The sequence below is a fragment of the Branchiostoma lanceolatum genome, chromosome 6 (genome assembly GCF_035083965.1).
Source record: "Branchiostoma lanceolatum isolate klBraLanc5 chromosome 6, klBraLanc5.hap2, whole genome shotgun sequence".
Classification (NCBI taxonomy): Eukaryota; Metazoa; Chordata; class Leptocardii; order Amphioxiformes; family Branchiostomatidae; genus Branchiostoma; species Branchiostoma lanceolatum.
Window position 1 is genome coordinate 6,873,776 of NC_089727.1, and position 25,388 is coordinate 6,899,163.

The 25,388-nt window shown below is 42.8% G+C and overlaps 3 protein-coding genes across 5 annotated transcripts; 2 read left to right on the plus strand and 1 right to left on the minus strand.

Moving 5' to 3' along the window:
• The first annotated feature begins 88 nt into the window (after positions 1-88).
• Positions 89-7,094, plus strand: LOC136436323 (serine-rich adhesin for platelets-like). Its single transcript, XM_066430186.1, has 4 exons — positions 89-128; positions 744-866; positions 1,754-1,915; positions 2,557-7,094. Exons 2-4 carry the CDS (start codon positions 748-750, stop codon positions 6,227-6,229), a joined length of 3,954 nt encoding a protein of 1,317 aa, XP_066286283.1. The 5' UTR covers positions 89-128; positions 744-747; the 3' UTR covers positions 6,230-7,094.
• Positions 7,095-7,716: 622 nt separating this feature from the next.
• LOC136436324 (3 beta-hydroxysteroid dehydrogenase type 7-like) lies at positions 7,717-14,211 on the plus strand. Of its 2 annotated transcripts, none has more exons than XM_066430187.1 (5): positions 7,717-7,876; positions 10,014-10,177; positions 10,646-10,798; positions 11,257-11,514; positions 12,277-14,211. In XM_066430187.1, exons 2-5 carry the CDS (start codon positions 10,027-10,029, stop codon positions 12,816-12,818), a joined length of 1,104 nt encoding a protein of 367 aa, XP_066286284.1. In that variant the 5' UTR covers positions 7,717-7,876; positions 10,014-10,026; the 3' UTR covers positions 12,819-14,211. The 2 variants fall into 2 exon arrangements, with proteins under 2 accessions (XP_066286284.1, XP_066286285.1); XM_066430188.1 differs by lacking the exon at positions 7,717-7,876 and adding an exon at positions 8,108-8,254.
• LOC136436325 (ras-related protein Rab-30-like) lies at positions 13,870-25,320 on the minus strand. Of its 2 annotated transcripts, none has more exons than XM_066430191.1 (5): positions 25,195-25,320; positions 19,603-19,722; positions 18,891-18,974; positions 17,889-18,072; positions 13,870-17,326 (listed from the first exon to the last, which is right to left on the minus strand). In XM_066430191.1, exons 2-5 carry the CDS (start codon positions 19,687-19,689, stop codon positions 17,061-17,063), a joined length of 621 nt encoding a protein of 206 aa, XP_066286288.1. In that variant the 5' UTR covers positions 19,690-19,722; positions 25,195-25,320; the 3' UTR covers positions 13,870-17,060. The 2 variants fall into 2 exon arrangements, with proteins under 2 accessions (XP_066286288.1, XP_066286287.1); XM_066430190.1 differs by having other exon boundaries at positions 24,958-25,305.
• Positions 25,321-25,388: the final 68 nt, after the last annotated feature.

A 25,388-nucleotide genomic window follows, 5' to 3' on the forward strand; every position in this document is an offset into this window, starting at 1 on the left:
AACGTCCCGCATGACGCGGATTGGTCTGCAAGCTCTCTGTTGACGCTGTAGTGGGAAATTTGAAAGCTGGACGGGGACAAGGCGATTTCTTTTCTTCTCAAGATGGGATAGACATACGTTCTGCAGCTGTAAGTCTCTAGATATATGTGTAAGATATGATATTCCCGTTTGTAGCTAACTGTTATGCGGTGACAGTATTCGATGTGGTTATCGTCGTGTGTGGGGAGGGGGGCGGCTTTCAGATGATATTTTTGCTTGAATTTTGAAGATAGATGTCAAATTATATCAGCACCTTGTGACCACGTCTGTCAAAAGAATAGACATCAAGACCTGTCAACAACAACTACAACTTCAAGAGCATACTGGTGACTTAGCTTAGACCATTTTTGTGCCATATCTCATTATCTGCCTGTATGTTGGAATTATCCTATGAATAGTATGATGTGTCTGGCTATTCAACTCACTCAGTATCAAATGTTGAAAGGTCATCAATACGTTGCAATTGGGGAAGGAATATCACTTTTGCAGTCAAGATACTTTATCAAACAGATAAAAATTATACTGAAATAAACAATTTGATTTGTCTTGTATCCTTTTGAATGACATTGTCATGCTAAATCTGAGTTTCTCTTGATTTTTTTTTTAATGAAAAGAAGTCAAAGATACCGTACTTTATACGAGGGGAACATATATTTTAAAGGAAGTGAGATATGACATTATAACGTTACCCGTTTCTTTGCCAGGTCTATGGGAGAGTTCCGTACCCTGGTGCTGGCGAAGGTGCTGTCCGTGAGAGACAGCAGCTGTTTGTACCCCAGCTGTGCCCACTGCTACTGTAAGCTACATCTGCACACAGACAGTAACAGGTAGGAGGAAAAGTATCCAATCCTCATGTCAAGGAGGTAATAACCTCCTTAGTTTTTGTCTTAAATATACTGGGAAAAGCCCACCATGGGGCATCATACCCAGGGTGTAGCCTGTATTTACACAAGCTCTCCGCCGGAGGTTACCTCCGGCGGAGAGCTTGTGTAAATACAGGCTAACCCAGGGTGCACGGCTAAGTGCCGCCGGTGGTGGAAGTGGTGCTCAATAAAACTAAACAATGCAGAAAAAGTGAAATACGTCTAAACTAATGTGTGAAAAAAATAATATAAGAGTGCTGGCAGCCTTAGCAAACATAACAGGCTACTGGGAGGTGGGAAGGCCCATGTGTTGGGCCAATCCCGACCCTCCTTGCTCATGTTAAGTCTTGGTTTTTGCTGATATTCAGGTAAAAATCTCGCTGGCACAATATACATGTACTACACCTGGCAATGGCATTGGATGGAAAAGTAAAATGAAAAAGAATCTTTAGTTTGTATTGTATTTGTGTATTTTAACTATTTACCTTTTAAAACTCTCCTTTTAAATTTCTGTTGTTAGTGTTAGCAAGCAAATGGCTACAACAGGAATGACAGGGAAATTTTGATTACGGTACAGTAAGCTTGGTGTTATATAAACGATATAGTTGCATGTGCATTTGCAGTCAGATGTGCAAAAGTTAAGTGTGACAGGCCATTCAGTGTACTATAACCAGCTGCTGCCAGCACTGCATGCCCGCAAAGCTGGTGTGTTATGCCAAAGGGCGGTTATACAGGCTATACAGACAGAAATATGATTGTGTCTGTTGAGGGTCACCTTCCGGTCTTCTGTCAGTTGTCATGTTTTTTCTTTTAATTTTTCGACTACTGTAATCTTTTTCGGATTTCCACAGGTATGAGTGCATGAGATGCCACGCTGTGTACACAGGTACAGACATCAAGTACAGATACTGTCTCAATCTCACCATCGCAGACGACGAGACCTTGTGTGACGTTGCCGTGTTTGGGACCTGTTTGGAACCTTTCCTGGGGATCAGTGCAAATGGACTCAAGAGGTGGGTTTTTCAAAAGAGATACATTTTTATAATTATGTCAATAAAGGTTAGACATACAGGTAATGAGATAGTCAATGCAAAAGTTTCTCAAGCAGCGGGATAAGTTTTTAAAACAGTCAGATGTTTCAGACGTCCTCTGTGTCTCGTCAGTTCTCAGTCACTGACGAATGACAGCAGATGCAACATCTGACTGTTTTAGAATTCTTCTAGTTGCTTGAAGCATTGAGTAACTTTTGAATACATTTTGTTCTATCTTGAAAACTGCTTTCTTAGACTCAAACAGGTCTTGAAATTAAGTCTTGAAATGGATAGAAAAAGTTTATAAAAATTCATGGGTTAACTTACACTTACAGGCTATTGTTTTTTTTTTTAAGATTCAGTTTTATTGATATCGACTGGCATGTCACAATATGTTACATGAGATATGTCAAAATCTTAAAAATGGCACCGTACTCTTACCAATTACAAGCAGGAAAAATAAACATAACATTATTGAATATGTGCTAAGTTGTACATCATTAATCATCAGTGGAATCAATTGGTCATCATACTAGTACTACCTGAAAAGATACTGCCTGAATCATCCAATTTAATATGAGGTCTGGTGTCTTTTACAATAATCTTTCCATTTTTCCCCTCAGTTTTCTTGATGAACATCTGAAAACAAGCAAGGCCTCAACATTGAATGATCCAGACTCCCTCCTACACAAGGCTCTACAGAATTCTCTGGTTGGATTGATGTTCCTATTTGGGTTCAAGGTTAATTGTGAAAGGTCAAGGTCACAGAGGGAACGACACTCGCCTGTCAGGATAAGAAACATCTTAGAGAAGAGCTGTCAGCAGAGGAACTGGCACCACGGAAAATTACCTCAACTTGTGGCTCACCAGATGGTCCATGCCAACAGGGACACGCCGTTTGTAAGTGTACTGGATTTGCTCAAACAGATTCTGAAAACCTACACTGAAGACAACAAAGTGAGAGAAGGTAGTAGAGAATTTGGTGTTCCTAGAAACACACTGCCATCCAGAAAGAGTGTGAGCAACTCTGATATCTCGTGGTGCTCCAGCAGCAGTTCTAGAGCTTCGTTTGGACAGTCTATGTCAAGAGTGAGCCTCGGTCAGCAGTCGTTGGTTCTGAGCTGTGATGAAAGTGGGAGTGAGAGTCTGATATCTTCCAGCATGTCGGATGACTTACAGAGTGAACCAATGGAGAAAACTGACTCTATTGCCCACCACAGCTCTCAGGATGAGACATATTTTGAAGAAAACCTGGAAAGTGAGTCTTATAGATGGCAGGCAAATGACTATAGACAAAATGATGTTTCTGATATAGTAGGTATGGAGGGAAGAATGGAAAAAAGAACTTGCTCAGAAACCACGTATGGTGAGATAAGAGAGGATGTTGATGTACCGGATGAAAAACATGAAGGTAGACAAGCTGTTATTCAAGAACACCCAGACACTAGCAGATGTGAGAATATGTCGGCTCAGTTTCTGGAGGGAGCTTTTGATGAGACGTGTTGGGAAGGGGAGTTACCAGGAAATCTGTGTCAGAAAGGGAAACAAAAGGACCATCTGTCAGGCATAGGAGACGGTGCAATGGGAGGTAGTGCATGTAAGGAACCGGCGGCAATGGCAGGGGAGATATGTTATGCCTCTACCAATCAGGATGCATCGGATGAGACTTCTGGAGCCTCTGATTTGGACGTATCATACAACCTGCAGCATGCTGAAAAGGAACCTAGTAGGCTATGTGAGCATGATGTCACAACAAGTACAGAAGAGGAGGTTCTACATGAAAATTCAGGTTTTGACGAGTCTGTCAATGACAGCTATCTGCTGTTGGCAGAGCTGAATGACCATGATACAGCTTCTTTTGCCCATTTTGATGACCAAAACCATGATGTATGCAGGAGGGATGGCAACCCAACTCACCAACACAGCAGTAGTAGTGATGACATACAGCATCATGTGACAAAAACTTCATGTGATGACTTACCGTATTCAGAGGGTCTGGACACCTTTATAGACCAGTTGGACCAGCCTATGCAATATCGTCCAGAAAGAATTTGTCAAACTGGCAACTATAAGGTTATGGCAGACTCAAATGCAGAAGATCAAAACTCAAAGCATGATGAGAATATGGTACAACAAGAGAGGGAGATTTCTGACGCATCAAGAAGCTGCACCAACCTATCTGAAGACAATGGATTGAATATGAAACAAAAGCAAAGCGCAAATGTAGAACATGTTGGAGATGAAGAGAGGGAGATGCAGGCCATGTGGCAGGAGGATTTTCCATACTCTGAAGATCTGGATGCATTCTTGGCAGAAATGGATGAAAACATTACTGTAGAAAGTGAAAGAAAAGAGGAGGCAGATGTGTCCAAAATCAAAGAGCCAGTTCAGCAGCCCATTGAAAATGAAGTGGTTTTCTCAGTTGAGACAAATATAGACATTCATCCATGTAGGACAGAAACTGGTAGTACTTGTGGCATGGAAGGTAGTAGAGGAAATTTATCCTTCCTTCACACTGACAAGAAAGGTGTAAACACTGACAAGAAAGGCAGAACAAAGTCTCTTTTTGAACAGTTGGTGAGACGGAAAACTCTTGTGGCTCTAGATATTGAAGAAACCAGTCAAACAGCTGAGGTATTGACTAAAGGCAAAGGGACAGAGAAGAAAGAGTCTAGAAAAGATACTGGAGAAATTGATAGTGAAAGTGACAGCACATCACATGACAGAGATAAAATTGTCTCAGACTCTGATTCAGTTTTGTCTGTGACATCTTCAGTTAAGCAGTCATCAGTAGAGAGATCAGATTCTGCTGTTTCCATTCCAGACTCTGAAAAAAGTCAGAAATCTTCAGGAAAGTTGCCAGCAGGCAAGAGCATGGTACAGTCGCAGTCACAGGACTCTATGGAGAATGCAGTTTTTACGACTGCATTGGTGGAAAATCATGACTTCTCCATACTGTTTGATGACTCGTTTGGCCATCTGAGCGACACAGAGTCTCCTGACTCCTGCAGGAATAGTTGTGGGGATGCAGGGGGCATGAACGAGCTACCAGACACTCCTGCCCCCCCATCTAGAGCAGCTTCCCTGGCAAGACCCAGTAGAACAAGTACGAGAAGTTTTAACTTAGTTCATACAGAAATGGCTCCAGTTACAAACAATGGCAAAACCACAGCTGCTACAAGAATGCCAGCAGAGCGCAACGGTGCATGTTCTACACAGATTGAGTGCAGTAGCCTTCAACGTCCATTTTCAAACAATTTGAAAAAAATAGCTGCTACAAGAATGCCAGCAGCATGCAATGGTGCAAATCCTACACAAACAGAATGCAGTACCTCACATTCAGCTAACAGTGACTGCGACAGCCCTGACAGCTCACCCAATGAGCTAGCAGACACGCCCCATGATAGCAGATGTAAGAGTTTCCTTTCCGTGAGAGGCATGCTGTCTTTCAACTCTACAACTGATGATGGGAAGTGCTCGGACAGTGCCTACAGTAGCTCTCATACTCACCTGTTGCCAAGTGATGAAAGAAAGAACATATCTGCTGAAGAACCAAAGCAAGAAACACAGAGAAGGAAGAGTGTCCACTTTTCAAGTCATTTAGAATCAGTGCACGAGATCAGCAAGCTGACAGGAACCGAGGAAGTGTTTGATGATTACAGTGTCTCAAAATCTGTCTTAAAGACTCTCCCAACAGTTTCTCAATATGCTTTGCCAAGGAAACCTGCCTGTTACAAGTACAGGAAATCCCCACTTCAGTCCATAGATAACTATGGCAGTGATGTTCAATATGAAAGGACCCCAGAATTGTATTCCCAGAGGTTGATGAGTGACAAGAAAACGGTAAACAGTGTAGCTAGAACTCAAACACCAATGTCGAATGAGGGTACACCAAACTTCTTCTCACAAGTGTCCCCAATGTCAGCCGACAGAAGGCAGGTCAGAGGAGGAAGATCTACTAGAAAGAAATCAGTAGGTACAGATTCCACTCCCAACTTCTTTTCCCAGTTCTCACCACAAGATAGTGACAGTGAAGGAATCATCCCTGGAACAGAAGACAGGCCATGCAGAAGAAGGGTTTCCTGCATGTTAAAGAATGTTATCAGATACCCTGCAGATGACACATACCAGGGCACTCCTGATATGTTTGAGACTAGTTTGCATGGTGGCAGTGAAAGTGGTGATCTGGGGGCATCTCCTGATCTGTTTGGTGATTCTCCCATTCCAGACTCGCCGGCGAATGTGCGACACACCGGTGTCATGTCACTTTGCAAACGGCTTTTTCACAGACAGTAAAATGATGGCATGCCATATTTACCTTCCAAGTCATTGTTTGTTGAAATAAAAGGGATGGTTTTTGATAATATTGTTTCTTAACCTGCTGAAGTAGCCTTTTGGTGAGAAATTTGCATTGGTTACAGAGTTAGCAAGCAGGGAGAAGGTTAAAATTACCCATTTTGAATTTAGGATACAAATGTTACACAGTCACATAGAAAACTTTCTCAACCCAAATGAATCTTTCCTATTTGTCTGGCTATTGGAGTCCTGAGTTTTGCGTCATGCCAGCAATGTCTGTCATGATGTCATGCTGTTTAATGAGTTTAATGTGAGGTAGTAGTGACTGTTACTTGCTGTAATGCCTACTTTGTTTATATTGTCATTCATCATACTGTTATGTTTGAACTTTAAACTTTATTTATTATACATATATACCACATTGCAGGCTAATAGTAATAGCCTGAATTGAGATGGTATTTACAAAAGCAGAAGAACTTAATAATCATACAAGGTACAGTGTATGGCAACAACTATTAAGCATAGTACAAAATAGGGGTATAGAATCAACTCCTTGATAGAATAGTGCAGCCATCGCAAATTATCATTAGACCAGAGCATTAAAATAATTGACTATTTACAGTTATGTACAATTTGGTTATCCACTAATAGGAAAATTGGACAAATGCACATGAATAAGCATGGAACATCACAGGCAAAGTTAATTGTGTTCCGTTGCACCTATTACTATTTCATGATTGTAAAGTTCTTGTTTTCTGTGTCTCTGAGTTCAATCTTCAAAAATGATGGAAAGCTTTATCTGTACATGTACATTCTATATATTAACAAATTATGAAGAACAAATAAACAAGACTGTGCAGACTTGTCACTGGCCTTTGTTGCACTTCTTTATTCAGTAACATGTTTAATCATATTTTGGGCAGATTAGGAGGATATCTTTGTGTGGAAAGAAAGATGACAGAGAACAACCATTTATTTTCCTCTGTGTAAAAATCGCACATGCGTGGTGGATGAGATCCCAATGGCCCCGCACTGCTCCACCCGCCTTTTCCCGCATGGATGTGGACGCATAAAACTTTCCTTTCCTCAAAAATTATTTGCCTCTCCATGCTCTCAGAATGCGGGAAATACTAGCGTTTTTTAACCGGAAAAATTACATTTTCAACCTTCATAAAAGAGCGAAAATGTCACTTTTCCAGTGGGCATGCCCCCGGACCCCATTGTGACACCTAAAAACGTATTCGGTACTTGGTTTGCATTTTAAGTATGCCTCCAAACCAGTTTTCAGTCAATCAGAGAATCGTCTGAATGTTTTCTTTTGGTAAGCTGATTTTCTGGAGTTGACTGACAGCTGGTTAGAGGCCACGCCCAGAAAAGTGGAAACCTCAGCCCGGTTTAGCAGAGCCTCCCAAAGGTATATGTCATAGGCGAGGCTCTGCGTAGGATAATGGTACATGCGCAACACAACAAAACCAACGACCACAGGTAAGTCAACCTGCGATGGACCCGACCACTGTGGAAGGAGGGGTGTTCAGGCTGACGTCACACACGGGAAGGGGTCCCGTGTGAGCCCTTGACCTTGCGCAGTCTGTCTTTCCTTCCTGAGGAATAGTTGAGGCCAGATTTTGCTCCTGTAACTCAAAACAGGTAGGTTGTAAGTGCATTTGTTTGTCTGTACATACCCTTGTAGTGGCACATACGTACGCCAGCAAGTGTCTTTGCTGTCTCTGTAGCAGGGTGTATTTTTACTTTCACTAGCCCTTCCCCTTTATCCTGCCGCGAGTCGAGCACGGCGGGACCCCCATTTTAAGTCTCTCGGTGAAAAACGGTACTGCCCCAGCCGAGATGTCCTGACCCAGGATTTGAACCGGGGTCTCCCAGTTGCCAACTAATTGTAATCAGCAGACCAACTGTGAAGCTGCTACCAGTTGACCCTCAGGGACATTCCGTTTGTTTGCTTGAACCTTGAACGGGAAGCTCAAATCGGTCTACAGGCTGCTTTTCATTGAGGTCATGAGGGAAGAGGTAAGGGTCGAAAACATATAAGAAAGTCCCAATAGATCCATTAACACTTAGTCCTACGAACGCCATAAACATAAAACGTTACAGTGTCAAACCTGGATTCAGCAACCATTCAAGGGACTTGGCGAAAAAATGGTTGCTGAGGACAGGTGGTTACTCAGGACAGGGTGGGGTTACTAGTAACTTTGTAAAAATGGACCGGACTGTTTTGATGTGGCTTGTGACTGGAGGTGGTTGCCTGCATCAGGTGGTTGCCTGGCCCGGTTTAACTATGGTCCGCTCGTTTCCAGTTCGGTCGTTAACAGGGAAGCTTGGCAATTGTAAAGACACTCGAGAACATAGGAACGCACCGTGACGTGATTTTGTGTGCTTGAGGGTAGGTCAAGTGTCACATTTGCAGTGAGGCCTACTGCTGACGGCGAGGTGTCCTCGCCGTGAACCAGTCTAACCGGTCTTTAGTATGCTCCAAGCAGAGGTTTCGGTCGAGTGGGGTAGGAGTGTTCGGGATTTTTTACGTCTCTCTCCCGGACACTCCTACACCAATCGACCGAAACCTCTGCTTGGAGAATACTTTAGACCGGTTAGACTGGCCATGGTTCACGGCGAGGACACCCGCCTCTGCTTGGAGAATAGGTCTAAAGGTCTAATTGGTTATCCTATTAGTGGATAACCAAATTGACTACGAGAACCTTGGTTGCGGTCGCCGTGACGCAGCTCTATAATCATTCACAGCAACGTCGCTAGGTTAGGGATGTCCCTGTAGCTCAACTGGTAGCAGCCAGCCCAATATAGTTGAGCTCAAATTAGTTGCTAACTGGGAGACTCCGGTTCTCGATTTTGGTTGCACCGTTCTTTCGAAAGGGACGTAAAATGGGGGGTCCCGTGTTCGAGGAGGTGCCTCGGGCACGTTGAAGTGGAAGGGCTGGCAACCCCTCTCTGTAAAAATGTAGGTCCTACGACTGAAACAGCAAGGAAGCTTGCTGCCCTATGTGCCACTAGGCACCACAATACAAGGTTCTGAACGAACGAACGAACGAACGAACGAACGAACGAACGAACGAACGAACGAACGAACGCAAGAACATCGCGAGGTCCCATGTTCCTAGAGTTCAGTGTTTTCGTTGCGTTTCTAAAAGTCAGACGTATTGTATGCTACCGTTCACCCGTGAAACACACCTCAGCATCCAAGTGTCATTTCACAACAGGCGTCTTGCATGCAGGATTGAATTAAGGTCGCGGGTTCGGACCCAATTCTTGCACGATATTAGGAAAGAATGGCTAAGTATTTAAGACAGGGCGCACGCACATGTGTATGTGTGCGTGTGTGTGTGTGTATGTGTGTGTGTGCGTGTATGTGTATGTGTGTGCATGGTGCGTGTGTGGTGTACACAAGCCCGTAACGAGATGCCTCCGAGATGTTGTATTGTGTGTGTGTGTGTGTGTGTGTGTGTGTGTGTGTGTGTGTGTGTGTGTGTGTGTGTGTGTGTGTGTGTATGTGTGTGTGTGCGTGTATGTGTATGTGTGTGCATGGTGCGTGTGTGGTGTACGAAAGCCTGTAACGAGATGCCTCCGAGATGTTGTATTGTGTGTGTGTGTGTGTGTGTGTGTGTGTGTGTGTGTGTGCGTGTGTGCGCGTGTGCGCGCGTGTGTGTGTATGTGTGTGTTTCTGTGTGTTGCAATTAGCCCACGCCACGGGCTCGAATTTGCAATAAACTTATTATTCAATTGTTCAGAGTTTCTTGCGCGTTTCTTAACATTTCAGCCGCACGTCAACCATGACAGCGGGTCTGACGTACGTGGTGACGGGAGGGTGCGGGTTTCTCGGCTCCCACATAGTCGACATGCTGGTGGAGAGAGGGAAGAACATCTCTGAGATCCGTGTGGTCGACACAAAACTGCGCAGCTACAAGTCACCGGAGAGGAAAGGTAAAACCAACTCGCAAGTTTGGAGTTTGTATATTGTGTTGTTTTTTTTCAAGCTGATTCAGTCACTTTCAAAACGAATCCAAACCTATTGTTGTAACTTTTGTTAATGTTTATCAAAATTAACCACAATATGGTAGGCAGGGGAAAACAGGTGCATTTCAAGTTGCCCTCACACACTCTCAAAACAACAGCACCAATAGCCACTTTCTTTGGCCCGCTCTGAGAGGGTTTCGGAGCAAGGAAAGCTCAACATACTAGTAAGTCAGTCCCCATTTTTGTCAGCCAAGCGACCGCGGCCATTCTTGTCCGTCAAGAACTGTTTTTGACGGAGGTGTTCGAAATAGAACAGGGGGCGTGGCTTCGAGATCGGTCTATTTTGATATATGAAAGATTTTACGAAAATAGGTAAAAATATAGATGTTGACAAAGAAATGTGCCACTAATTAAGTAATGACTAATGACGTGTAGGGGTCAATGTCAAACGTATCCGCGGTGACGTCACGGACATGGCGCAGATGACGGAGGTGTGCGCAGGTGCAGACGTGGTCATCCACACAGCGTCACTGATCGACATCATCGGATTGGTCAGCTACACGACCTTGTGGGACGTCAACGTCAAAGGTCTGTTGTCAAGGTCGTCGTGATTACGTCACATGATGTTCTGCTGTGTCTTTATATTTTCACCCGTATGGTGAACCTCATTCCATTCTAGCAGCTGTGAAACAGAAACTGTTTAGGGTTCAGAAATAACTAAGGGGGCCAAACCTACAATACTTTGCACTGCAGCTAACTAACAATGCGGTCCCAAACGTTAGTAATGACACCCCCTGTGACACCTAGCTGCATTGCGAGGTGAAACGTCGACTGTTACGTTATTCCTTGGTTGTGAAATTTGTTATTCAGTTGCCGTCTCAATACTGGTTGGAGAGGTAAAAGCTAGTGGAAGGACAGGGATTAGCTCCGGCTTCCAATGCCGTATCCTAGACACAGTGGGTAACAATCCACTGCCCCTCAAAAAGGTACGGTTAAATATGGGTTTACCTTAACTTTTTAACCTTTTCCGTCTTACAAAACACCAGGGACGGAGACCCTGCTTCAGTGCTGCCTGAACGAGGACGTCCCTTGTTTCGTCTACACCAGCAGTAGGGCGGCCGTGGGCCCGAACAGTCGGGGCGACCCAGTGGAAGATGGGGACGAGAGCACGCCGTACGACAGCTCGTGCCCATTGCTGCCGTACGGCCGGACCAAGGCGGCTGCCGAGGCCATGGTGCTGCAGCGGAACGGGCGGCGGACAAACGGCGGGAAAACTCTGCACACATGTGCCTTAAGACCGGGAGGTACGTCAAGTTCCTGCATTACTCCGAGCATAAAAGAGTCCGGTCTGAAGATATAATTGGGGCCCAAAAGCGAGTGTTTAGGTTGATCATAAATTCCCTTTTATCGATCCCACTATATGAGGTAGGAAAACTTTGTCATCCGAGCAATACTAAGGTCGGACAAGTACGTTGTTTCGTCAGGCGCTGACGGCGCAAGAGGGCGTCTTGCGGATAGTTGCAATAATAGATGCCATAAATATATATAGTTCAATGCGTTTGATTTGGGGGGCATCATCTTATTGCCTAAAGGACAAATGTGCTTGCAATAGAAAGCAAAACATCTCCAGACAAAACTGTTTGTTGCTGGACATGCAGCCATAAATTTGCATATTTCACCACTGAACCCAATGGTTCAGCCCTTGAGCCCTGTCACACTTGTGCGTATACAATAGCCCACATGAGTTGCGTATTAACATGATTTTGGTTTAGGTTCAGTTTGCAACAGAAGAAGTAATTTATTTGGTTTGATAACTAGACAGCTCAACGGTGGGTCAAAGTAGAAAACAATTTCCCACACGCAAAATTTACTTAAACCAAAAAAATGTTACTGCGGAACTCATACGCACATGAATATACGCATAAGTGTGACAGGGCCCCTAAGACTCAGTTTCCTCGAGAATGTATCATGTCTGTGTCGTGTTATTGGTTTATACACACCCAACAACCTCTCTCTGAGGGGATTTTTTTATGTAGGAGTTTTAAAATGACGTTTTCTTACTGCAGGAATCTACGGAGGCGCTGGGTGGAGCCTTATAAAGATGTGCCAGGAGTTCGGCATGGACATTTTCTCAGCCAGGCCTCAGAAAGGCATCAGTCACCCCTCGGTCAAGGACAGCCCCCCTTACGTAGGGAACGTCGCCTGGGCTCACCTGCTGGCCGCCCAGACCCTGGTGACGTCGCCGCAGACCGCTGGAGGCGAGGCGTTCCACGTTGCCGACGACACGCCCGTACAGAACAGTGCGACGCTGTACGGCGTGCTATGCGCCCCTATCGGAATACGTTGGGACGACAGCTTGGCCCTCCCGCTCTGGCTGATGTACTTTATCGCCTATCTGCTCGCTTTCCTTAGTTTCCTTTCTAAGCCGTTTTACACCTTCGTTCCCCGCTTGACGCCCGCTTTGTTGACGCTCGCAAACACGACTTTCTACTTTAACTATAAGAAAGCTACACGCCTTCTCGGCTACAAACCACTCTTCACCTGGGAGGAATCCAAACAGAAAACGTGGGATGGGCTGGTAGAATGGAAAGCGAGGGATTTCTCATAAGGCCATGGTAGTAGGTCTGTGGACCACATGCTATGGAAGAGGCAACTCGAGATCTAATGCGTCTAAAAACTTTTCAAAGAGTTTTCAGCAAAAAAAGTTGCCATTATGAAATCTACGTGTTCAGGAAGGTTGCACAAATGACTAATCACACAGAGTGACAATGGTATACCAAATAATGGATTCTTAATTTTTGGTCTTTCACATCTTCTTCTTTGAGTTTGGCATTCTAGAAAGTAGTGTCTGCTTTCCGAATTATCTTTTTTTGCAATTCACAGCGTATATTTGCTCATTATGTTGATGCTTTGCACGACTTACAGTATGGTAGAAAACTTTTCTTCTTCTTTGGAAACGGACGAAAATTGATGCACAGATGTCATCCATATAATGAAATCAACATAGCCTCTCTTATAGCTACACCACCAGTAGTACATCTAATAAACCAAACAATTACGCATTTCTCTCTGTATATATGTGTAGTCCTTTGAGGTTTTGGAAGGACGAACTCCCAATAAAAGCATCTATATGCACACTGCTCAGATCAAGCTACAGACAGAAGACAAAGGAGCAAAAATTCCATGGACTCAGCATTCTGTATGAACCATTTTGTTATCCTGTGCCGAGGACTTTCCCTTTATTTCATGCACCTCCCTCTAAATTCATCTCATCTAATAACTTCATCTTTCCCATCCCACTTTACCTTTGAAATCAAAGAGCTGTCAACAGATTACAATACTTCAATAGTAACATATAACATTATATATATCTTCAGCTCCATACCATAGTACAACTGAGTCACTTTTGATTAATGAACATAAAATGTTCTAAAACACATGTTTATCTTGTACATGTGATAGGTGGCTCACTACTGTAAATTCATTTACTTCAGGGTGGTTTTATTTTGCGGCAGGAGGGAAAGGGAGCTTTTTGCTGTGTTACAAATTTGCAGTGAAAACAATCCTGTAGTACAGTAGTCATACGAAGGAGATGTATTTGCGGTGCCATAAATTCGCAGTATAGCAAAAACCGAGAGAATAAAACCACCCCAAAAGTGTCACGATTTACAGTATTTATTACTGATAAAACATATTACAAGCAGAATTCATACACCTCTGATAGAGTTTACATGTAGGTGGGATTTTACTAGAATCAAGAATACACATTGGTCGGAATTTGTTACATACATGTACATTTGGCAAATCAGAAAAGACGAAGCATACTGCACCTCACTTAGCACCATACATAGCCACAAAAATAGACCCACTGGATAGATATGTCACTACATCACAAAATATACCTTATGTTAGCCAGAATAACTTAGATATGCAATTGTGTACATTACCTATAATATGTACAGTAGGCTTGAGCCAGAGCAAAAGATATGACTTGAAGCTGAGCTGAGGTCTGTTTTCCAGCTTTCATTTACTTCAAATTCAACTACAAAATCAACTGGACATAACTGGGAATTACTACATGTAAAATGTTCAGTGGTGGCAGTCAGGAACAATTCAATACAGTACAAGTGACCACCTCTACATGAGGCCCACCTGGCCACTTTTTGCTAGTCTCCTAAGATAATTCGTCCCAATGACACAAGAATCCCACCTGTCCAAATGGAGCAGATTTCATTGGTCTCCTGAGTGGTCTTCTTGGGCAGGTTTGACTGTACATAGAAAGGTGGTTATCAAATAGCCTGGAATCCATCCTATTAAGCTTCCGGCCACTACCCTAGCTCCGCTGCACTACCCAAGCTCTGCTGCCGGCCAGCAGCGGAGCTTGGGTAGCTCAGCGGAGCTAGGGTAGCGGCCGGAAGCTTAATAGGATGGATTCCAGGCTAGTTATCAAATGGACAGGTCTCAAAAATATTTTTTTACTTGTACTCCCCCTGAACTGATAAAAATGGAATAACCCTCAGTGCCATGGCCACTGCTTCTATCATCGATACGACACAAAAGAAGAAACACCTGAATGCACAAATGTCTGTCTGATATAAAAACACCCAAGTACAAAAATGTCAAAGACTTCAAGGGAAACAAGTGGTCAGATTCTTGAAATAAAATCTGCATCAGAAAAAAAGGGTCATAGTCAAACCTGCCCAAGAAGACTGCGCATGGGACCGATAAAATCTGGTCTTTGTGGGCAAGTGGTCACTATAGACAGGATTTTTAATGCACGTGTCAATGGAAAAAAATTATCTAAGGGCCCAAAAGTGGTCACATTGGCCAGGTGGTCCTTCTGTACAGGTGGTCACTAATACAGGTTTGACTGTGCAGGATTGAAGGGTTGGGAGGAAAATATTGCAGCGAGATCTCCCCATTTGATGACCCTTAGCAAACTGCCTAATCCTGGTAAGTGATAAAAGTAGTCCAAAGAACATAATACTGTTCCAGATGAGGTGGAAATGTTGGCTGAAATAATACAGCCAATTCTTTGCAGCACATTTTATACCCTTACGGTATCTGACTGGCAACAGCACCATTGAGAAAGAGCCCACACATTTTTTACAAGCAAGACTTAAAAAGAAGTGTCTACAATACAACATTGTATTAAAGCATCCCTCTGTTATTCAAAACGTTAATAACTGTATGGTCATAATGATTTTTTTTCAATCCACCTCATTTCCTTTATTGTCTACCTCATGGTATTCTAAAATTCTTCTATAGCAACTTCCTTCCTCTTTTCAAATGAAAATTCCATCACATCCACTGTTCAATGGAACAGAAGTACTAGTAAATGAGACAATAATGCATCCAGCCCTGAGAAACGTACAACTAGTTCTTGGTCCAACCATACTCAAATGTTACAGTCTCAGCTTTAGGAGGAAAGGTTTCTATTTAATTAAGTCCACATTTAGACTGGGGTATAGATAGTCTGGGTGCCAGCCTTTTCATCTTTAGTACGCTCTCTCTGTCTCTTCCCTACCAAGTAGGGTTCTAGCAAGCACCTGTCATTCCATCATTTTTGTTGAATTTTGTTGCATATGATGGAAATATTTTTAGACCATTTCGTCAACCTTGACGTACAAAAATCCATGAGTAAAGATGTAAAAGTGTCTAAATTTGAATAAATTGACAGAACAAAAATACTCTCTGTAGGATCTTACAATCAATGAGAATTGGGATGATGGAAAAAAATGCAAGCTAGCTAGAACCCTGCTACCAAGAGAGCATACTGAAGCTGAAAAGGCTGGGATTTTCTTGAGAAACTGGCCCAGTGTGGACAAACGTTTTACCCAATATTGGGTACTGTGGGTTATCCATGTCATTCTCTGGCCTTTTACATTAGCCTGGGTACTACCATCCTCCATAGTAACCACTCGTTTTGCTTGCTAATCACAGAGTATAGCAAGCAAAACAATTGAGCCAGCGGTCACAATGGAGGATGGTACTCAGGCTAGCCTGACATTGGGCATTTGCCCCCAATGCTGAAAACACTTAAATCAAGTTTGGGATGTGAGCTCAAGCCTAATTGCACAGTCAAGGCTGCCCCAGAAACTACATGTTTGGTCCCAATCTAAATGGGGTTTCTGTTCTCAATCGTCTTTCCTTTCCACTTGACCAGTCTGGCACTGTTTTTCATGTATGGTGTTAGCACATTAACACTCTCTGAGTGGTCTTGTGAGATTTGCAAGGATCGATGCCTTCGGTAAGAAAACCTACATTGCAGGCTGAGTGGTCACGCCATTATGATAACCAGTGGTAGGTTCAAGAAAGAACAGAGATACTGAACCCTGAATTGATCTTAAGATACATGTACATGTATCTGGTCTTGAATATCACTCAACTACTTTCATAAGATAAGCACTACCTTCTCCCAAACATTATCAGCTCCAGCAACTTATCATTTTCTATCTGTCTGAAAACAATGTCAACTTTTGCTTCAGAACTGCCACCAGGCGGCCCCCTTGTCTTTAACGTAAGACAGTATCACAATCTTCCACCAGACTAACTTACAACACACCTCTGCTACCTTGGAAACCTTTGTGTGTCTAGATCAGAATACAGAAGATCATCATACACTTGCCCTGACTGTGACTAATGAACCCTAGCTTTGTGTCGCTTTTATTCCACATCAGTTAACGCCAACAGAAACCACTGCATGTGGAAGTAAAGCGAGGAGCTGGTATCCATCCCTCGCACTCAAAGCAAGTGTACGGGGCCTTCATTTTCACTTCGAGTCCATTTTATACATAGGCACCCAATGTATGTTCATACAGCAACAGCAACAACAACAACCATAGACATATCAGCCAGACCCACAGCACCCCCCGTATGAGATATTAGTGGTCTCTCCCGTGATTTCGGTGATGTTGGGGTCGACCTCGGCTGTGTTCCTTAACAGGTACTTGCGGGCGTTCTTGGTTAGCTCCCTGGCAAGGTCCATGAAGACCGTTTCTACGTTTTCCGCCTCCTTGGCTGAGGCTTCTAGGAAGGCCATGTTGTTGGCTTGTGCGAACTGGAGACCTGTTTCTGGTGGCACTTCTCTTTGCGGTGTCAGGTCAATCTTGTTTCCTACAGAGGTAAAGATGTTGCTTCAAGTTAGAACACAAAAATCTACTGATTACTGCTTGACTTACCTTCTTAACAAACCAAGCAACAAATGCTGGGAAAAATACAACATCATCTGTAGACCTTGAAATTTTGTCTATGTTGGTAGAATTCATTCTAAAGCAAAGTTGACCTGTAGATCTAGTTTCCAACACAAAAATTGAACAAAATGATGGAAATTTGTACACCATGACATGAAAAATGATTCTTTGTAGGATCTTCCACATTCCATCAAGGGGAATTCCAAACTGGCTAGAGACCTGCGACTAGGAGAAGGAGACAACGAATAACCCCATATGGTAGGGGGGATAGCTGGGATTGATGTGGTCTGTATAACGCAAACTCCAGCTGTCTGGGGATTTCTGTCCCCTCCCTAGGTAGCAAGGCGGTTACAGGGCGGCGAGCGGTCTCAGGAGGCTTGATTGAAATCAGGCTAGGATTGATGAAGGGGAAGGGAGGAGAGAGGAAGAGGGGGGGAATGGGTAGGGTCAGTAACTTCTGTGTTTCGACAAGGAACGTATCTTACCGACGAGCACGGTGATGACCTGCTGGTTGGCGTACTGCTCGATCTCCTTGAGCCACTCGGGGAGGCAGTCGAAGGACTCTCTGGATGTGACGTCGTACACCAGGATCAGTGCGTGGGCACTTCTGTAGTAGCTCTGCGTGATGGAGCGGAACCTCTCCTGGCCTGCTGTGTCCCAGATCTGCAGCTGTGGGCAACAGGGACACATGCAACATGTTAGTATAGCAGGATATCTGCATCTGTATCTATAGCTGTATGATATCTGTATCTACAATCATGTATATCTATAGCATGATACTGAGTATCTGTATCTATTGCATGACCCAAATCTGAAGCTGTGGCCAACAGGGACGTGTGCAACATGTTAGTATAGCAGGATATCTGTATCTGTATCAATAGCATGATATCTGTATCAATAGCATGATACTGAGTATCTGTATCTGTATCTATCGCATGACCCAAATCTGCAGCTGTGGGCAACAGGGACACATGCAACTGTAAGTTAGCATAGCGTGATATCTGTATCTGTATTCTACAGCATGATATCTGTATCTGTATCTGTAGCATGATATCTGTATCTGTATCATGCAACATGTTATTGGATCACAAAGTTTTTGTACACCACCAAAGAGTTGATACATGTACCTAGGCAACATTTTGGTGGCCATCTGTCAACTTCCTCAGGGCTATACTGACTGGTTCTACTTTGCACTGCAGCTGCATGTAAGTCACTAAGTGTCGTTGCTGCAGTGTGAAGAATGCGGTCCCAAATCTGGCTAAGTTGCTCCGAGGAATCGAAGGTGACAGTCATCGTTCGAAATGTCAGCTACATATTGAGTCTTTGGTTGTGCACAAAGAACTATGATTTACCTATCAACATTTTAGCCTGAAGGAGGCATGTTTACAAAGAAAACTATGACTATGACAACACAATGTGACAATCACATCTTGAGTTGGTTTTAGTATTTGTTATTGACTATTTGCTGAGCTTAGAGACCATCTCACCTTGACCTTGTCTCCATCCACATCTACAGTCTTGATCATGAAGTCTACACCAATGGTAGCTCCCTGTCCGGGGGGGAACAGGCCCTGTGGGGTAGGAACAAGGGAAATGGTATGACCCAAATGCTGCAGTCTACAGTATATGATATATATATATATATATGATATATAACACAGGTTTATCCTTTACCAGAACTACTTGATCAAAGGATGGACGATCTTCAACAGGGACTTAAGCATTTGTTTGAACTGATAAAAACAGAATGTTTTTAAGATTGGAAACCAAAATTTTACCGCAGCTCCCCAAGCTAGACCCTTAATTCAGTTAATTCAGGGGAGAGGGGATGGCCTGTGTAGGCCCTGGAAACAGTATGGCGTCCAGGCTAGCACTGAAATAATGTTTTCACAATGATGTTTACAGTACACATTGGGTATGCATACGTCTAAATACAAAACATGCACTCACAACTGGTACATCGTTGATTGCAGAATCATTAGCTCAGAATAATATGCTCATATGGATTGATAGGCAAATGAAATATCAGAAAAATATCCCTGTATAGTGTAAAACGTTGTTGGCATCCTAGTTAGATTACTGGGGCTCCCATATTCTCCTCTAACCATCAGTTGGTAAGGGAAGAGTATAATGAACCTCAGGGAACTAAATAGGATGGCACCTAGGCTAAACTGTTGCCCATTTGTAAAGTCCACTCACCTGTGTGAAGCGCCTGACCAGGCAGGTCTTCCCGACTCCTGCGTTGCCTATCAACACGATCTTAAACAGGAACTTGTAGTCCTCCATGGCTGGTCTGCGATGCCTGTCTGTTTACAAACACTGCAAGGGAAACAGAGCTCAAACGTAAATGCATTGTGTCAAGGTTATTGCGTTGAAACAGTTAATGGGGGACGGCCAAGAAAATATTTCTTAAATTAAGATACTAGTAGTACATAAAAGAGGGTCTGCATGTGGGGTTCTGACAACACTTTACGCTTTAAGTTCAGAAGAACCCGCTATGTACTATGCTAAAATCAAGGAAGGCAATTACACAAAATTTTGTCGCCTCGCTACGAATTTCGTGACTAAGATGGTTTTATATGGTTATGGGAAATAAAAACAGGCTTACGGAAAAGAGCATGCAGGCCCTCATAAAACAGTTAAAGAATACTTATTATGGTGACAACCCCCTACTAATGTCCTAAATATAGCATTGTAAACAGCAAATACATGTAGGGGAAACAGCACTATTAAGTCACAGTAAATGAAAAGGAATCAAACGTCAGAAATGTTTCCAATTTACCCCTCTTGTACTTTGCGATGGAACAGTCCCCGATGAAAAATGAGGGAATATATAATTTGTTATTTTCTGGTATGAGCTGTCTGCAAAACAATTTGCATTAATGCCTGCTGTTCGTCTCCTGGTAGCCATTATACGGCAGACACAAGTCTTAACGACACATTGGAGAGTTTGTTGTACCCTACTTTACTATTGCTGCTTCCATCACTCTTAATAGTCTTATTTGCTGGTACATATGAGATGAAATATTTCAACCTGGGCTGAAGAAATGAAACCAGGGTATACAAATGTGTGTCATCAACGAGTAGATGAAGACTTCAATGAACTGTATAGGAAACAAGATGACTTATAAGACTGTCAGGATGGGGCCAGTATCAGATATGTCTGCCATAAACAACAAGGCAGAAAGTACAATATCAGCAATATATCAGTGCTACAGGCTTCTTTCTTCAGAGAGGAACAAAAGCCTCAAGGGTCACATCCCAAGCATGGAATGATACATTCTACTCAAATTTTAAGGGCAAAGGACAGGAAAGAGCATGTGAAAAATAGCCATGGATGATAAACCATTGAATTCTAAACATTAGCACTTTGTGAAGCTACAATATGAAATGTAGGCACCTCTGTCACACATTTACTGCAAAATCTTGATATCGTCATTTTTCACATCATCATATTATCTTGGTCATTCATTGGACAATCCTGTTCCCATCAACCAGGGGTACATGAGGCTGGGTACATTTAGTTCTGTGGCGCCACTTATATATTGCCGTAAGCAGAGATCAACAACACATGCGCTGGTCAGCCTAGTGGACTTTCTTTACAAATCATCTTCATTACCAAGTTCAATCTGTACCCTTGTCACCACAGACCTGTCTAAGGCTTTTGACAAAGTTGATCACACAATTGCTGTTCGTTCCTTACTTGACATTGGTGTTCGCCCGTCAGTGATTCCGTGGATCTGCAGTTTTATGACCGACCGACGGCAGAGGGTCTCCTACCAAGGTTCTACCTCGGACTGGCTTCACCTTAGTTGTGGAGTTGCGCAGGGAACTCTTCTTGGGCCAGTCATCTTCACCGCACTAATTGACGCAGCACTCCGCGAAGAGGCCAACCGTTGGAAGTATGTAGACGATATGAACATTGCAGAGACCCGGTTGATACGCCAGCCATGTGCACTTCAACCCAAACTTGATGGCCTGAACAGTTGGGTCTGTGACCACAAGATGGCCTTAAACCCGAAGAAATGTAAAGTTCTTCAAGTGTGTTTCGCGAGAACCCCTCCCCCTCCGGAACCTCTGTTCATAAGTGGACACGCCCTTGAAAGTGTAACATACATCAAAGTTCTGGGCACGACCATTCAAAGCGATTTGAAATGGGACCGTCAAGTGGATAACATGGTCAAATCTTCAAACAGGAGACTGTTCATGTTACGCAGACTGAAGAGATGTGGTGTGTCGACTCCGGACCTCACGACTGTTTACGCAATGTATGTGCGTCCCACACTAGAATACGCAGTACCCGTATGGCATCCAGCGTTGACTTGTAAACAATCAAATGCTCTAGAAAGAATCCAAGTGAGAGCCTGCAAAATCATCCTGGGGACACAATATTCCAGCTACAGCACTGCACTAACCACACTGAACCTCAGCTCACTTTCCGACCGTCGTCGTACACTCTGTAGAACTTTTGCTGAATCACTGCTCAACTCTGACTTTCGCGAATGGCTACCCCCACTACGGCAGAACATTTCCGGTAGATGTACACGCAATTCGCAGAAGCTGGACATTCCTTATTGCCGGACAGTCCGTTATAAACATTCGCCAATTCCTTACCTTGTTGAACTATTGAATGACTGTTAATCAAATGCATTATCTGCCTTCCGACTCACTTATCTTACACAAAGCTTGATTTGACACGGTATTCTTCGCTTTTGTTATGTCACAGTGTAAAGTGTACAGCTTTTAATGTGTTCGTTTCGTTTAATCAACTCCCTTATAAATTTTAAAATGTTGTAATGCTTTTAAGTCATTTGAAATGCTTTTAAATTGCTGCCATGTAAAAGCAAATCAATTCAGAATTTTAATGTCTGCCAGTTTGCTTGAATAAAGATTGATTTGATTTGATTTGATTATAAGTAAACTGCTTGAGTACAGCACCACTGTGTATTTCTCTTTTGTATTGTGCAACAAGACATCAAAACCAGAAGTTCTGCTGCAGTACCATAGAAAGACACAGGGGGGCCCATAACCTAATGTTTCATCCTATAGCTATTGACAACTCCTACCCATAAACGAAATATCATAAAGATCCTTCCACGTTTTCATGACTTATGCTGTTCACAGAAAGACAGACACATACATACATCGACACTCCCGCAAACATTACCTTGATGAAGGTAATTATCGTGCATAACTACAATGTACTTCATGAAGATACAATATGAATTGTGGCCATGAAACTTTGAAAGAAAAGAAGGCATTGACTGGTGACGGGCTCGGTTTACAAGTGATGGATGAGGAGGCACAGTGGGAAGCTGAGCAGGTGGAAGATGGGCCTCTTCATTACCTGACAGGGACACAGATCATGTCAGGACAGATGCTACTGTAAATCTTGAAATGTGCACGGTGCTTTCATTTTCTTGGTGGAGATCTTAATAAAACGACTGTCTAAGACTACTAGTAGAATGTTATGACTTACAACAGTCTAATGTGATTTGTAAATGCCATTTCCAACAGGCACTTAAGTTAATGGATCATCTGATATGTTTGTACGGGATGATGTAATTGTTATACTGTAACATTGGGATGTAACCCCTGTAATGCAGTAGTCATGGCCCTTACTCCAATGTTACAGTTATGATATGGATACCCCAGAGTCTAGAGAGGGTCATGTGGAGGTCGTAGCAATATTGGGTTTTTCTGTCAACACCTTGCTGAAGTATGGATCATATTACCCTCTCAACAAATCTATTTTAGGTAACTTTCAACCTTCCTCAGATGTAGTTTCTAGCAATTGTTAGGCCTGTAGTTGTAAGATTTCAAGTCAATCCTTGTTTTTTCTTTCTTCTGGAAAATCCTTGGTATTTCCCCCTTTGCACTGAAGGAAGGCCACATGTGAAACTGTCTCCAGCTTGTCAGCAACCAGGTCAGATGAAACTATGGGAATCATGATGTTATTCCAAGGACATCATACAGAGACATTCTGAGAATGAAACTCTAGAAATAGTAGAACATGAAAGTCCATCGTCAGCAAGCTGGGATAAACCATGTTCACGTATCTTTGATCTTACTCATTTGGGGGTATTAGAAAAGCATTTTTGATTAAAGATAGATAACGAGGATGTATATGTTTGTTTTCTTTCAGCTGCAAAATAGAAAAGTTTGTTGATCTTAATCATTCTATCTAAACTTAAAACCATGGAAGGAAGTAGATGCAGCAGAAACAGGTGAAAACAAATAGAACAGGTTTCCCAATTTGGAGCTTTAATTAAAGGGTACAGTTTAGCTTTTGTTCAGTGTCACTAGTAATAGGTTACAGCCTAGAGGGTACCATTTGTCTTTTGTTCATTGTGTCAACTAACAATTTCAGACTCTTTATACATTCTGTGCTAATTTCAAGGTCCAAATAGTTTCTAATCTACTCCTTTACGACTAATGGGAAGAACAGATGGTTGGCTCATCATGGTGTCTGCCTGACAACAGATGGTTCATGCCTGGTTGGAACTGGAGCATGCACAGACATCCATTACCTCACATTTCAAACACACTGCAAACCAACTCCTGGAGAGACCTCTGAATACCAAGGATTTTTGATAAAACATCTTTAAAAAGGCCAGCCAGTTTGATTTAGTTAACCTAGTGCAAACTCTAAGTACTCTACTCTACTCTAATTGACAGCAAGTTACTTAGTTAGTCATTTTTTTGAGGTAACAGAGGTATCCAAAGGCTGATAGGTTCCAAACGCCAGTAAGATTTTTTAGAATCATTCTTGCAGAGATATACATAATTACTGGCCTTTGGTTACTCCCCATTAATGATTCTGTCAAGCCTTCCAAGTTCAAGGACACAGCAAACCAACTCCTGGGGAGACCTCTTAATGCCAAGGATCTTTTTTATGTATATGTAACATATGAAAATAAAAGGCCTGCCAGTCAGCAAGTTAGTCATTTTTCTGAGGTAACAGAGGTATCCAAAGGCTGATAGGGTCCAAAGGCCAGTATGATTTTGAAAATCATTCTTTCCGAGATATGAATAGTTACTGGCCTTTAGTTAACCCCATCAAGCCTTCGAGGTTCAAGGACACAGAAAAGTGTGTGTCTTAGGACATTGGATATCATAATATGTTCTTGCTTTGATCAAAAGCCCCTTACTTTTCTATCTGCATCATAATCTTATAAATATCATATGCACACATTTCTACCTGCTGAAATATAATTGCTATGTCACCCTTCATTTTCATTAAGGGCAATGGGCAGGGTTCATGCCATAGAATCATTTAATTTCAATGCTCATCATTACTACAGAGGCATCCAAATCAGACCAATAGTTAGATTTTTAAAAATGCACTTTCGTCAACTTGTCGTCAACACAAGCCATGCGTTTGATAAATCCAGGCAAATGCCAGGTAAGATTTTCACCATTTTTACAAAAATCATACGCCAAGACTGAAGACACAACAGTTTAGTAAATCATAAAACCTCCTTGCTATTTATAATACATAAATACTCAATTCATAAGAAAATAAGACAGAAACCACAAGCTGGCTATACTCACCAGGTAGGCACCCGAAGCTGTAGGCTGATACGAAATTGTACGACAATATTCACTGGTTTTGTTGTAAATATCCCGCTCTAGATCTGTGCTTTCATCAGCTGACAGTTCATTTACAACAGAACGATCGTTGTTTCACCTGCAAATCGACACGTCGCTATTATACCCCTGCTAGCTGTCATAATTTCCTTCACTAATTTTCTTAATTTTCGTGCATCAGTATCGTATGAAGTGACTCACGCTGCCACGAGTGAAAATCCAACACGAAACACAAACAAAACCGGCTGGTTCGCAGAACTCTGCTACGTTGCAAGGATGATTCTGTTTTTGTGGGGAAGAAACCGGAAACGGAAATATGAGTCATCAGAGTGGCCTCCTACCTGACGTCATTAGTGACGCCGCAATCACATGGTTCAAACAGAACTTATATCTGA

Excerpts from the sequence above, each read along its gene's own strand:
- LOC136436325 (XM_066430191.1), bottom strand. The coding sequence starts at position 19,689 with ATGGAGGACTACAAGTTCCTGTTTAAGATCGTGTTGATAGGCAACGCA. Across the intron at positions 18,073-18,890 it reads TGGATGGAGACAAGGTCAAG|CTGCAGATCTGGGACACAGC; the intron begins GTGAGATGGTCT and ends TGTTGCCCACAG. Across the intron at positions 17,327-17,888 it reads GGTCATCACCGTGCTCGTCG|GAAACAAGATTGACCTGACA; the intron begins GTAAGATACGTT and ends TTACCTCTGTAG.
- LOC136436323 (XM_066430186.1), top strand. The coding sequence starts at position 748 with ATGGGAGAGTTCCGTACCCTGGTGCTGGCGAAGGTGCTGTCCGTGAGA. Across the intron at positions 867-1,753 it reads CTGCACACAGACAGTAACAG|GTATGAGTGCATGAGATGCC; the intron begins GTAGGAGGAAAA and ends GGATTTCCACAG. Across the intron at positions 1,916-2,556 it reads AGTGCAAATGGACTCAAGAG|TTTTCTTGATGAACATCTGA; the intron begins GTGGGTTTTTCA and ends TTTTCCCCTCAG.
- LOC136436324 (XM_066430187.1), top strand. The coding sequence starts at position 10,027 with ATGACAGCGGGTCTGACGTACGTGGTGACGGGAGGGTGCGGGTTTCTC. Across the intron at positions 10,178-10,645 it reads CAAGTCACCGGAGAGGAAAG|GGGTCAATGTCAAACGTATC; the intron begins GTAAAACCAACT and ends AATGACGTGTAG. Across the intron at positions 11,515-12,276 it reads ATGTGCCTTAAGACCGGGAG|GAATCTACGGAGGCGCTGGG; the intron begins GTACGTCAAGTT and ends TTCTTACTGCAG.